At 37.0% G+C, this 15,191-nt stretch overlaps 1 protein-coding gene across 1 annotated transcript; it reads right to left on the bottom strand.

The window, feature by feature from the left end:
• Positions 1 to 658: 658 nt before the first annotated feature.
• On the bottom strand, positions 659 to 14,252 carry SERINC1 (serine incorporator 1). The gene is made up of 10 exons (XM_058172833.1): positions 14,094 to 14,252; positions 10,342 to 10,503; positions 9,456 to 9,616; positions 6,779 to 6,858; positions 6,210 to 6,347; positions 4,920 to 5,089; positions 4,724 to 4,814; positions 3,811 to 3,952; positions 3,486 to 3,716; positions 659 to 3,043 (listed from the first exon to the last, which is right to left on the bottom strand). The coding sequence occupies exons 1-10, from the start codon at positions 14,130 to 14,132 to the stop codon at positions 2,905 to 2,907; spliced, it is 1,353 nt and encodes a 450-aa protein (XP_058028816.1). The 5' UTR covers positions 14,133 to 14,252; the 3' UTR covers positions 659 to 2,904.
• Between the last annotated feature and the right edge of the window lie 939 nt (positions 14,253 to 15,191).

Raw genomic sequence — 15,191 nt, 5'->3', positions numbered from 1 at the left:
TCTTAAAGTACATGGGTGAGGGGGCAAAATCCCCAGAAAATAAGCCCTAGTGCTTATTTTGGAGTACAAAAGAAAATAAGACCAGGACTTAGTTTTGGAGAAATGCAGTAGCTAGGTACTTGGCACACTCCCCTCTAAATAAACTCTGATTGCAGTGAATTCCTTATGTATGCAGCAAGGACAGTTGTGCTTCTGTTAGCCAGAATGAGCAATCAATACAATAAATTTCCACCTTTTAATAAATGCTCAAGTTACGTTCTTAAACTGTTTAGGAAGATAGTGAGTAGAAGTATTATAGCATTGCACCTGCAAAGTGATTTAGTTTAAAAACTAAAGTATACGTTAATGATGCACAAAGAGACTTTTTAGTGTAAAAAGGAAGTATGCGGTATTATATTATTTAAAAGTATCCTAACCAACATATACTTCTAGGTGCAATTCAAGGTCCTGATGTTAAACCCTTTTTATGGCTTGGGGCCATCTCTCCCCAGTAGTGTGTACCTGTCCTGTGAGATCCAGCAGAAGCAAAATGATCCAGGTCCCAACTATGAGTGAGTGCCATCTGGCAGGGCCCAGGAAGTGTCTTTTCTACCATGGTGCTTACAGTTACATTGAAGTAATCCAAAAGTTTCACATTAAAAGCGGTATCGAGATTAAATAGCCAGTATGAATGTTTTATTTATAGCTACAGCATATACACTCAAAATGACTAAGCAGTAATTGCATTTAAGTTCAACTTCATCATCCTGTGTATTACAGTTAATAAATTTAAACAATTACAAATGCTCAGGAATTTCGAGAAGATACCTGCAGTTGAAACTGAACTGGAGAAATCTGACATTGGGAGCAATGGGTAATGTATTTACATTTCAAACAAACAAAAACAAGAAGCTGAGTATTTCAAAGTACTTTGCAAAGCAGGACCAATAGCCTCTAAGTATATACTGGTAGTCCTAAGATTTTGCACTTGTAAAGACTGTCTGCACTGCACCCAACGGACTAGTAGCAAGAGATGACATAAAAATACTTAAAAGTCCTATGCTAACATCAATGTCCTATGCCAGGGGTCTGCAAACTTGGCTCCTATAAGACTTGTGGACTTCAACTCTGAGAGTTGAAGTTCATAAGTCTTAAAGGAGCCAAGTTTGCAGACCCCTGTCCTATGCAAAACAAAAACAAAAAAAAACCATTGTATCACTGTAAATCTCAGCTGCTTAATGAAAATGTTTTTAAGGATATTAATATTGCCAATACATCCAGCGAACTGCTATTAAAAGGAGTCTCATTTTTTCTTACTTGCAATCTAATGATCACTAAGTCAAAATGATTAGTGTTCCTACCTGTTTTGTCCTATTTTTAATATTTTATCAGCATTTCCTACATTATGTTAATTACTAGCAAAGAAAGACTTGAGAGCCTTAGATCTTGGTCTGAATTGCTTTCCAGTAACCTAATACCTTTAAATACTTAGTGTTTTTTAAACTCAGCGGATTCAAAAATAACTTCAGTGACATGCAGTACTAACACAATTGACACAGCACTCACTTCAAAGACAATGTACAAAAATGCAACAACTTTTCATGGCTAGAAAATTCAAGTTTTTCCATCCATTTTAAGTAAAACTATGAATATTTCAGATTCTTTTAAAATAAGCTTGTAGTTAAACTAAACTTTGCAGAGAAACACACTCCTTCAGCAAGAAGCAAAAAAATTAGTTTCTTAGATGCTTGTGCAACAACTGTATCAAGTCCTAAATAGAATGGCTATCGGTGCAGAAGGTTTAAAAGGAATAACTTCAGTGAAAGTAGCTTCTGAATTATAAATGCAATCAATTTATTGGTTATCCTTGCTTTGTTTTTCCCCCTGTAAAACTGACGTTAATCCCTCTGCACAACACTTTCAAAGGAAAGGCAAGGATATTCCAACAAATGAATACTTTAAACTTCAGCTATTCTAAGATAACAAATGTAAACTGATTACTAACTTCCAATCCTCCCTTAGTCATTCAATCAAGAGGGCAAAGACTGCACTAAATATCCTACCAATATTGTAGGTGACTAAACTGCTCTGATCCCACTATTTCTTTCCTACTCCTAATTTTCTCCCTTAGCAGAGCCCTCGTATAGATCAGAAAATTGCCAATAACAGATGAATCTATTACCCCTCACCGTGTTTAAAAATAAATACCATGTGGAATCAGTCTGCATTCCCATTTTAAAAACAAAACACAAAGATGAGGAAATTAAATGCTTCTGCTACAAATTTAGAATCTCTTAGATCCTCCCCCTGCATTCTGCCTCTGACATAGTCAAATATCACAACTGCTCTAGAAATAAAGGTGCCAAGGGAGAAATAAATGGTAAGCAGGTGAATCCCATACATCCATTTTGCTTTTAAAAGGCCAGGTACCTCACTTTTCAAAACACTGCAGCTGCTACTTGAACTTCTACCTCTTGCAAGTAACAAATCAAATACTTTGATTTTGTATGTGCTTGCTATAGCACTTTGGCAGCTCATTACATCTTTAATTACTCTAGATAAGTGCAAGTTGCTTCACAAACACCTTTACTGCTAACAGAATATGTAACAATATGCTGGAGAAATGGAGCAATCTGCCTATTTTGTTTTTCACTTGCATTTTGTGAAATAAAGCCTGTGGAACTGCTGCTGACATTTCTAGTTTGTCCCTGAATCTAGGAGCAATCATAATCAAGCTCAAGTAGGAAAACAGTCATGGTAAAGATAACCTGATTTAAAATTGGCCATGCATAATAAAGGCAAGATAACCTACACTAGTATTAAGTACACAAACACATATTTACAATTATTTCTTAGTGCAGAATAGCATTGGCGTCAAATAAGCAACTAAACAATAAAAGCCTTGGGGGAAAAAAAATGCTTAGCTTAGTCAAATTCACGATTTGTTAAAACAAGTGGAGCCACCAGAGTCCACACATACAGAATGATACCAATCCAGCTAGAAGAAATCTTCACCCAGACAGAAGGCCATTTACTGGTCATTTGTGCAGAGGCAGGGTCAGGACTGGGGAAAAAAATGCAGAAAGTGTTTTTTAGATTCACTTGTGCAAACAAGGAAATCAGTTTTCTTAACACAATTCATGCAGTATGAAGATATTCCCCTCCATGTCTTGTCAGGGATCAATCCATTTCCACTTTATTGATCCCCCACCAAACTACACAGGGTTCTCTTATTTTCAGAGAGAGATTGAGGTGAGGCTGGGCAGCAGGGAAAATGGATGGAGGACAGGCTAGAATAGGATGCACAAAACAGAAGCTCTCTGCCTATTCTACATGCATAGTTCTGGATCCAATTCTGGAATCCAATACTTGATCTGTTGCCTCAATTTCAAACTTCATAAATTAAAAGCACTTTCAAAACCAAGAGTAGTGGGGATATGTAAAAAAAAAATGTGTATGGCACAAAAAATGTTATCTTTCCCCAATTTTCTATAAAACCGACTTACCTGTACCAATTAGTTAATGTCATCATGATATACAGAGACGCAAGGAAAAGCATGAAGTGAAAGAAAGAATAGCTGTAAGTAACTCCGTCTTTCTCATTGTCAACAGCACGGTGTAAATCATCTCCATCATCTAGGGAGCCTTCACTCCGAGGAAGTCCATCTTCTATCAGCGTTGCCTCATCACTAGTCAGAGTAAGTTTATTTACTTGACTGTTATTAGATGTTCGGATACTGCAAATGGAAAAATGGGCAGTTACGAAATACCCAGCTAATGTAGAGTTTAATAGTTAACTTTGTGGAAGAGTTTTCTGAAAGTTCCACTAACCTTGAATACAGAACACACAGTAAGAACAGGATGAGCCCCACAATTCCTTGGGCATCCCACCAATGTACCAGCTGACCCTTGCTTGGAGGGCTTGTGGTATTATATCCAATTATGTTCAGCAAACTTGGATTGCACTGTCTGTCTATAATATGATGAATATAAGAAATTGACATTCTAAGCTATTAATCCAATACGAATGTCTCATTCAATTTGAATCAGTATTTAAAATAGTCATAATACTTCATGTAAATAATGCACAAACAATATAGAGTCATGATTATGAACATCCTTCTAAAGATGCATAATATGTAGCTTTACATTATATATAAAGGAGGAGACTAAAAGAGTGATAAGCTATGGTTAGAATCAGGGCTGGGTTCTACTTATCTTTACTACCGGTTCGCAACCGGAGCATGCACACTTCTGCACATGCACAGAAGCTTTTTGATGACGTCGAGGTGGGTGGGCAGAGCCTCCTGCTGGTTTTACTACCAGTTCTATAGAACCAGACAGAACCGGGAGCAACCCACCACTGGTTAGAATGCAGTATTATAGGCTAATTCTGCCCACAGCCAGGAATTTGATCCTGACTGATTCAAAGTTAACTCAGCCTTCCATCCTTCCTAGTTGGTAAAATGAGGTAAAATAGATTGTTGGGAACAATATGCTGACATTTGTAAACCACTCAGAGAAAGCACTGTATAGCACTATATAAGTCTAAGTGCTATTGGTATTGTTATGAAGTGCTAATTAAATTAATATCTACTATGAAATCTGTCTAAAGCTAACCACTCATAAACATGTATAATACCTCAATTATCTTGAAAAGCAATAAACAAAAAGGCTCTTCTAGAGTCAATTTATTCCAAAACCATATAGAGAATATATTTACCAAATTGTTTAGTCTTCTTACCTGGCTCATTGGTCATTGCTGCCCAAGTAAGGTACATTGTATAAACTGTGATCACAGATGATTGCAACAAGCCAGATCTTGGTTGTGATTCCTATGTAGAGAGAGAAAGAGACCAATTTGGGCTTTGGAAAAAGATTGCTTAAAAATTATTCAAACATTCTCCAAGTATTTGTAAAAAAACCCAATAAACCCATACCTGTATTTTGGGTAAAATTGACATTACTGATGCTCCAATACACAACATCATGTTGACACTGATAAATGCCTTATTTTCAGAACAGCCATCTGGATGAGTATAGTAGATATAAAATAAGACAACTGCCACCAGAGACAGGAGATAGTTTAGGGCTGTGGCAGACAGCAACGCTGTTTTTTAAAAAAAGAACAGAAAGGGATTCAGATTGTATTAGCATCTCTAAGAAATTTATCACTGGGCTGCTTTAAAAAGAAAAGTGAAACTACACTACTATTATAACTGATGAATTCCCAAGAAAATCTGGTGCCTTCACATTTTTCCCATAATGGTTGGGAATTTTAAATGTAATACAGCTTAGAAGGCACCAGGCTGAGGAATGCTAGTCTGAAAGGGTTAGCAAAATGACATCTGATCTTCATGAGTAATAATACATATATTCAACACACTGGCAAGTAGCCTTTTGTAAAATTTGCAGGAGGAGAAAATTCATACAGGGCAACTGGTACGTGGGAGGAAATCTCTTATACTATTTGGGGCTAAACCGCATTCCCACAATTTTCCTGTATCAAGTGTCATGAGCCTTGTGAAAAATGCAAAATCCTTATTTTGGGTTGGTGATGGGTAGATGTTATTATTTTGCAAGTAACTAGGATACAAAAACAGAGTCAGTTTGGGGTAGGGGGCCAAGGCTAGAAACCAGGAGACCATGAGTACTGCTCTAACTTTAGGCACAAATCTAGCTATGTGACCTTGGGCCAGTTAACTCTTTCATCCCTAGGAAACAGAAAAGGGCAAGGCACATCTGACATTTTGCCAAGAAAACTGCAGGAACATGTCCAGACACAAAGGAACAAAAGAAAACAAGAATATGAAAACCAAGAGCGCACTTTTCTGACCAATAAAGGAGAATATTTGTAGCTCAGACCAACAATCAGGTAAGCAATACCCCAATCAAGAAACTGCCAAAGAGCCATCAGTAAACAGCCCAGCCAAAGAATCTCTAAGACCGCCCCCACCCACACAGTCAGAAAAGACACCAGAATATAAACTGACAGCAAACAGCACTCCTTATTAGCACTGATGAAGATAGCTACTTAGGGTTGTGAATTACCAAGTTAGGATTGTACCAAGTTAGAGTAATGAAACATCTGCAAGAAAACAAGCAAACTCAGAGAGCACCAAGGACCCTTCACACATTTTTGAGCTCATAACTCCTAAAACTAAGATTATGGCATTTTACATTTCAGGTTTAAGACCAAAGCAACCATTTAATAACAAACTGTGCCATACCTGCATACCAGCATCTTGAGTTTCCTTCCTCCATTTTCTCAACCCACGATTCATTCCAAGAGTGGGCGAAATCAATAAGTAAAACCAGCTGAATAAGAATGAAACAGAAGGCTCCGGCCATACCTACATAAAACCATACTAATAAAAATAATAAAAAATATTAATTTTACATTAGAATTATTTTTAGTATCAAAACACTATTATTGTCTAATTCAAAGCAATTACTGTCTAATTCTGAGCAATCAATGTACTTTTCTGTACACTTAAGAAACTAAGAAATAGTTTAAGTATACCCTTCATGGACCTTAGGGAAAACACAAAATGAAACAGGAGGGAGAGGGGAAGAGAGAGACCAAGATAGTAGGAGACATACTGGTATGATAAAAAACAGTTACACATGTTTTTTATTAGCTTAATCAGAAATGAAAATCAGGGTGCAATCAAATGGTCCATTCATCCATCAACAAAACAGTTCAGAATAGAAAAATGATCAAATAAGGTTTCTATATCTAAGAAAGCCTCAGGAAATACTTTTGCAGAAAAGATTAAAGATTTTCATGCAACCTTACCAGTTGTAAAAGGTCCTTCTGGAATAAAAAATGCTCCCACAGTAATTGCAACTGCTGTGATAAACTTGAAAAACCAGAATCTGAAAGAACCACCATATCCAATCTAAGTGACAGTAATATTTAATATTTTTACATGCATAATATTCAGGAAATATATTAGGTTATCAATTCCATTATATTTGATACAACAGCAACAACATTACTTATACAGGGTAGAAAATGCTATAAGACTATAACCAACCACATGTAAATTCAGTAGCCAGCAGTACAGTGGATAAAGTCTAATATTTATAATGTAGTCCTCTGAGAAGTTGAGCTCCAGAAGAGAATTTCCCAAATAAAAAGAAATTATATACTATTCCCTGGCTTATCCATGACTTCAATAGTTACAGAGTCATGGTTGTGAAAAATCACAACTGTGGTTTTTCTATAAAAAATCACAACTGTGGTTTTTCTATAAAGTTGACTTTGTAAATATATACAAATAGAATGAGACTATTGCCCTATACATTGTAAGCCGCCCTGAGTCTTCGGAGAAGGGCGGGGTATAAATGTAAACAAAAAAAAATAAAAATAAAAATAAAATAAAAGAAACTTATCTACACAATCATAGCCCTAGAGAAAATGCTTACATCTACAAGGTGCAGGATATATAATGTAAAATGTACTGTTTTATTAGATTTATCCTGACTTTTATAAAGCATATCAAGGTGGTATACATTATCTTCCCTCCCCCAATTTTTCCTGCAACCACCATCCAGCCACTCTGTGTGTTGGGTTAGACTCAAAGAAAGTGTGACTGATCCAATGTATACGACAAAGGGTGAGCTACGTTGAATGCTACAGTTAAGCTACGCCCAGCACTAAAAATTTGGCTGGTTTTTGGAAATAATTCAGTGCTGTGAAAATACAAGAATTACCATTCAAGTTCAGACTAAGTAGCTTGGTTTTACTGTCCCCATGATAGTCAGATGAATAGATGCATGCAAACAATCGTGGTGTAGAGCAGGGTAACAGCAATCCTTTCTGGATAGCAGATGTTATCTTCCGACGGACCAGAGAAAGCTTACCAATAGCCTACTGAACTTACTTGCTTATTTTTCAGTTGGGGGGATAGGGAAAGATATACGAGAAGGTTCTTTTCTGTCACATCCATTTTTTATTTTGTTCCTTTAATCTGAGAATTGTACTAGCAAATTTAAATGTTATGATTTTGGTCTGTTTTCAAAGATCTTGAAATTGGGAATTGAATGATTCCTATTGCTATTTCTCATGCACTTCCTTCATCTTTTCTTTTCTTTTCTCTTTCTTTCCTTCCTTCCTTCCTTCCTTCCTTCCTTCCTTCCTTCTTTCCTTTCCTTTCCTTTCCCTTCCTTTCATTTATTTATTTATTTATTTATTTTGTCACAACATCATATAAAAAGATTTTATAGTATATAAACATATATATAAGTAAATATTGGGAGGTATAAGCATCTATATATATATAGGAAGAAGAAAAGAAAAACAATAGGACAGGAATGGTAGGCACATTTGTGCGCTTATGCACGCCCCTTATGATCCTCTTAGGAATGGGGTGAGGTCAATAGTGGAAAGTTTTTGGTTAAAGCTTTTAGGATTATGGGAAGAGACCACAGAGTCAGGTAAAGTATTCCAAGCACTGATGATTCTGTTACAGAAGTCATATTTTCTGCAATCTAGATTAAAGCGGTTAACATTAAGTTTAAATCTGTTGGTTGCTCTTGTATTATTGCAGTTAAAGCTGAAGTAGTCTTTAACAGGAAGGACATTACAATAGATAATTCTATGAGTTAAACTTAGGTCTTGTCGAAGGCGACGGAGTTCCAAGTTTTCTAAGCCTAGGATTTCAAGTCTGGTGGGATAAGGTATTTTGTTGTTTTCAGAGGAATGGAGAACTCTTCTTGTGAAATATTTCTGGACTCGTTCAATTGTATTGATGTCAGAGATATGGTGAGGGTTCCAAACAGGCGAGCTGTATTCTAGAATTGGTTTAGCAAACTAGAATTGGTCTAGCAAATTTCCCTTCCTTTTCTTTTTTCTTTTCTTTTCTTTCGGTTCCAGGGAGTGCCTGGGCTAAAAAATTGCTTATCCTGGTATAGACTGATAGCAATCCCTTTCCTCTGTCTCAAGAGTTTAAATTTACAGAAACACTCAATGAGCCCTGCATTCGTGCAGTCATAATAAATAACCATAATTCAGTAAGTGAATTCTTTTCCGTATTTTGAAAATTACATAATTGTTGAGTTCTAGTTTTTTTAGACAGATTTTAAAAATGAATCCATTAAAGACCAATAATATTATTAATAAGTCATTTCATTTGACCATTTTAGTCATTGAATTCATAGACCAAAAGGATTAGCACCGTTGGAAGTGTTTTGCTTCTACCAAATTTATGTTGGATCATTATTGTAGGAAAAATCGAAATAAATAAATAAATAATAACATGTTGTAACCTCCTATTGTTTTAAATCTGTGACTATATGTGTCAAGTTGTGACATAGCAGCTTTGTCCAAACTCATACAATCCATCTGTGTTGGGATTGCAATTCTCAAAATTTCCAACCAGCATGATTCTGGAATATAACATACTTGGTAGCTACCAAGTGAAACATAGAGACACAAGTACAAATTCGACAAGCAATCATTTCTTTCTTACCCGTTGTGGACTGATGCCCTTGGATCACTGCTGCTCTTTACCTTGATCATCAATAGGGAAAACAAGAGGAAGAACATGGCCAAACCAAAGCATACACGATACACTGCTTTATATCCTACTAGAACATCACAATTCACCTGGCCATCACAGAACCCAGGAATCTGTAACAAACAGCATAAAAAGTATTAAAATGAATTCATAGAAAATGCAAAATGTCTGCTTTGTAATAAGGAAGTCTTAATGACTGTTTTCTGTATTTCCTCTAAAGAAACTGGAGATCTTCCAACGTGAATAGATTCATTTCACAAATTTTACAATATTAAAACTGCACATCAAATAAATAAGGTTTATTAATAAACAAGATTGACTCAGCCTTCCATCCTTTATAAGGTAGATAAAATGAGGACCCGGATTGTTGGGGGCAATAAGTTGACTTTGTATATAAATATACAAATAGAATGAAGATTATTGCTAACATAGTGTAAGCCGCCCTGAGTCTTCGGAGAAGGGCGGGATATAAATGCAAAAAATATATATATAACTGTTCTGTTTTCTAAAGCCATGTATAAGTACACGTTTGCAATCAGGCTTTGAAAATCACGACATTTCCAGGAATTCAGCAGGACTGTGATACTACCTCTTTCCCGTTTTAAGATTTCCTGTTTAGCTTGAGCTTCCTGGACTGTCTCACTCTAAACATAAGCTTTCTTCTCCTAAACATAACACAAGCATTAAGGCCTTTATTATACCACTACAGATAATGGCTCAGGTTTGATCAATAACATACCATACTCTTAGAGCAGGAATTCTTCACAAGAGATAGATGCAAGACACCAGGGTTTATACCAAAATAATTTTAGCATACTTGTTTCAATAATGAACTGACCTTCTTCAGTTGTTCTTCCATTCCTGGTATTAACATCACACATGCAACGCTTACTCCAAGAAGCAAGAAGAATGCATATATCAACCTTGTTATTGTGGAGTTATTTCCACTGGGACAACATCCACACAGCAGGCAGGGGGCACTACCACACAAACATGGTATCTGATAAAAGAAAAAAGAAAGGAGACAAGTAGCAATACAGCCAAAGATCCCCGATCACCTATCTTGCTTAACTGATTTCACAATATTTGAAAATAATTAATTATAATCTGTGACCAGCAATCTTAAATCAGTCTTTCCCATCTACAGCTATCTAGATGTGCTTCACAATATGGTAGCTGAGAGTTATGGGAGTTTTGGTCCAATATATCTGACAGACACCTTATTGTGCAGTTATCCTAAGATATTTCAATTTGTTCCTAGAGGAGCTATGTTTATGTCTAGAAATATGAAATTTGAGCAGGTGTTTATTCGGCTCTCTGAGCATAAGTCACAAGCAAGAAACAGCAGAGTTGATGTTGCAATATAAGCTCTTATGTGTTTCCATGCCTGCCAGTTCATGGGGAAGGGAGTACTCACAAAAAGCTCTTAAAAGTTCTCCTCAGCAAAAGTACCCACCAGAATCAACAAAAAGCAGAATCTCAACTACAGAGCAAGTGCCATTTTCATGCAGTGAATTGTCGGATTGCTTCAACTTAAGTTCTTTTTTGTTTAAATTGGAGTCATAAAGATGGGAATTATACTGTAGATTACTCAGAGTAGATTTTAAAATAAATATGAAAGATATGTATATTTTATGTTGAGTTTGAAAGAAATAATCTGAATTACAATTTTTACATATTGAAAAGAGCGCTTTGGAGGAAAAGCCCTTAGGAAAACTTGGTAATGTTTATTTTGTCTTAAATCTAAAATCATCTAAAATAATCCTGATTGCATGCCAGATATAACCTGTTTTCAACTTTTTATTCCATTAAACTTATACAGGTAGTCTTCGACTTACAACAGTTCCTTTAGTGGCCATTCAAAGTTACAATGGCATTGAAAAAAGCAACTTATCACCATTTTTCACACTTACGATCATTACAGTATCCCCATGGTCACATGATCAGAATTCAAATGGTTGACAATTGACTCATATTTTTGATGCTTTGATGTCCCAAGATCATGTGATCACCTTTTCTGATCTTCTGACAAGCAATGTCAATGGGGAAACCAGATGCACTTAACAACCATATTACTAACTTAACAACTGCCATGATTCACTTAACAACTGCGGGAAGAAAGGTTGTAAAATGGGGCAACATTCACTTAACAAATGTTTTGCCTAGCAACATAAATTTTGGGCTCAATTGTGGTCATAAGTCGAGGACTACCTGTACTTCAATATTTGCATACAACTAAATACTATGTCTACAGTAAACATATTTGAGAGAATTTTCTGTCTTAAGAAAAGCCCTCATCGTAACACAAGCAATTTTTTCAAATATGAACAAAAACTGAAGGAACATTCTATTAAATTTCCTAATCTGATCAGCTTATCTTAACTTCAGAAAACAAGAATATATTATAACACAGTTTAGACAAACAATTACTGACCTAGGTTATGTTCCCTTCCCCCAATACCACAAATTGTCTATTTAATTTTAAGATATAAATGGATAGCTCTATACGTAGTCTTTGTCAAAATTATTGATTTAACTTCTCATCCCACCCTTTGTGCACATATTGTATTAGGGTCTGATCATGATGGGATGTTTACTAAATGTTTACTATTTACTATTTACTAGATGTTTACTATTTACTAAATCTGCACTACTATTAATCTTCTCATTGTTCCCATCACCAATCTCTTTCCACTTATGATTGTATGACTGTAACTTTGTTGCTGGTAATCCTTGTGATTTATATTGATATATTGACCATCATTTGTATTGTAAATGTTGTACCTTGATGAAGGTATCTTTTCTTTTATGTACACTGAGAGCATATACACCAAGACAAATTCCTTGTTTGTCCAATCACACTTGGCCAATAAAAAATTCTATTCTATTCTATTCTATTCTATTCTATTCTATTCTATTCTAAACTACTACAGAGTTGGGGTTGAACTGGATGTCCACTTCAGAGTCATTCCACAGCTGACATTCAAACGTCAATCAACAAAGAGTAGGAAATGGACAGAGATTATCCTGAGAAGAGGCAAGTCCTTTTTTTTTTTACATTTTTCTAAGAAGGCCTGCCTACAATAATCATGTCACACCTGACAATAGAGTATGTTGCCAAACTATATCTGGGACCACAAAAAGATATACAACTTTTAATAGACCACAAGCCTTTCCATACACAGTCTCCACATCAATTCAAAAACAATTCTAGATCTCTTTGAGCCAAAGAGCTGCACTGATTTATTCCAAGCTTAACTGTGATATCTTCAAAAATAAGTACAACTCCTTAAAAAATTGCTGCTGCCTGTAGAGCTAGTGTGTAATCTGCTCTCTGCAGGAACACGGGCTTCATCCCACCTGCCAGCCTTCAAGTTTCAGATCTTCCAAGGGAATCTGACATAATTTCTTGTTCAGTTCCCCTTCTAAGAAACTGTTGGATTTTTATTTATTTTTGTGGGGGGGAAATCAATATACATTTTTGTGTATATAACCAGACAAATGCATGCAGTAAGAAATAAATAAGTGGATGGAAAATCTAAGCAATTTCTCTTTAGTGAAGAGTAGGGATGAGAGGATTCTTGTAATGGAAAGACCTAAGGAAGTCAAGTATTATAGTGATTTTTACTCCTTGTCCTTCGCATTCTAAGGGGAGTAGATTAAAAGAGGAACATGCAACTGCTTTTATATGGCTTCTAAAGGATATGGGAATGGTACAGAAAATCTTGAACATCCTGACTACAGCATTTTTTTTAAAACCTCATACAGGATGTGCAAATTGTGTCCATCTGTCATGAACGATTTCAACCGACCTGTAAATTTGTGCCCTGAATTCAAGCATTATAAAATACCCTGCATTTTCTGTAATCCATTCCAAAGAGGCCCAGCTACCAAGGGCACTCAAGCACTAGAAGTAAATAACTATTAGAATAGAATAGAGTATTGTATTGGCCAAGTGTGACTGGAGATACAAGGAATTTGTCTTGGCGCATATGATTATTATTATTATTGTGGTGATGATGGTTGTTATTATTATTTTTATTATTATTATTCTTCTAACACACTGCAGCTAAAAAGTAGCATGAGCGTTTTTTAAAGCTCTTTTAGGATTTTTCTCCCGTCACTCTAGCAACACCATCAGGAAAGTGGGGGGGAGAGGGTGGTATTTCGAGCGGACGGGCAAGCAGGAACAAATTTAAACAAAACCCACCGCGTGCTTCTTTCGCAACAAAGCCCGGCAGAAAGAAATGTCAAAGATACCGCAGAGGCGGAAGAAGCCTTTTCCATTCCTAGACTTTTATTATGGCATTAGCCAGGCATGAAGAACGCTCTTAAGTTCTAGCTCGAGAGAGATGGAATCCCCCCAAAATGAGATAATCCAATAAGGAAGAAACCCCAAAGGAGCTTGTTTCATTTTAACAAAGAAGGGAGGGTACCCGACAGTGAAAGGGGGGGGAAGAGAGAGAGAACCCAACCCTGCAGCGCGCTTGCGCCTCCAGAGAGCCCGCTTGCCCGCCGCCCGCGCCCCGAGATCTACCGACCCCCGGGAAAGAGGGAAGGGGAGGGCTATATAACCCAGCACCTCCTTACCCAGCTGGACAAGGAACACAAGCCCAGAACCGCCCCCATCTTGCTCCTCGCTGTCCGACGGCCCTTCAAAGATGGAGACGGAGAGAGGGATCAGCTGGGGCTTGTTTACTCCCCAGCCCGTCTTTCTAGCAGCAGCGATCGCGGCTGAGCGTCATTTCCAGGTCGAAGGAGATAGGAACGCCCAGTCGCCGCCTCCTCGGGCTCAGAGTCAATGTCTGAATTGAGAGAGACAGAGGCAGACGTTGGTCTTCCGGGTTCTTGTGAACCAGGGTCCCAAGCCCTCCAACCCCCATCCCGTCCTTTTCCGCACCATCACTCCCTCCCGGAAGAAGTGGAAGCTGTCTGTAGGGAAATGATGTAGAAATACAACAGCAGCAGCAACAGCCTATCTCGGATAAAAGCAAAAAAGCGATGATCCCCTTAAGGCAATGCAAGGCATGAAAGACAAACGCAGTTGAAACCCCGCAGCATGGGTACATGAGACGTTTTGTTAGAAACGTCCGGTCGTTCATCCGTTGCTGCAAATCGAAGGAGCTTTGTGCTGTATACTTTGGGCTAGCGATCTATTCTCTGCCCCGAGGATGATATGAAATACCGTAGTAGGATAAGGATATCCCGATAGGATAAGGGCAGTCTACGCAGTTGCTTCCCAAATCGCATAATAAATAAGAACTACGTTGCCATCGGAAACGGGTAATGCATGTTTGATTTTACACTTTAAAGAGTTTCCCCAAAGAACATCTGATTAAAAATAAAACTTCTGTTAATTCACTCTTTTCTAGCACAAGTATTGGTTGCTGCTTGCTGGAAAGAGGAAGTGTGAAAAAGAACTATAAATTCATTGCAATGGCAGTGAAAAATATATATGGCTTTAGAAACAGTACTCAAAATGGTTTACAAGGCATTCTTTGCGCATAGACCACAATACATAGGTTGGTAAACAGATTTATACCCTTGATCTTTTAATGTGCATCTTGGTTATGTTCACATAAGAATTCTCACTTTTAGGTTTAAATCTTCCTACTAGTTCTGCCTGTTCTTTAGAAGGCAATCCCAAAATTCTACCAAGAGTACCAAGCATCAGGACTTGGTAGCACT

The sequence above is a fragment of the Ahaetulla prasina genome, chromosome 1 (genome assembly GCF_028640845.1).
Source record: "Ahaetulla prasina isolate Xishuangbanna chromosome 1, ASM2864084v1, whole genome shotgun sequence".
In the NCBI taxonomy this organism is placed as follows: Eukaryota; Metazoa; Chordata; class Lepidosauria; order Squamata; family Colubridae; genus Ahaetulla; species Ahaetulla prasina.
Note: the sequence above shows the minus strand (reverse complement) of the source record. Positions and strands in the feature narration are given on the sequence as shown.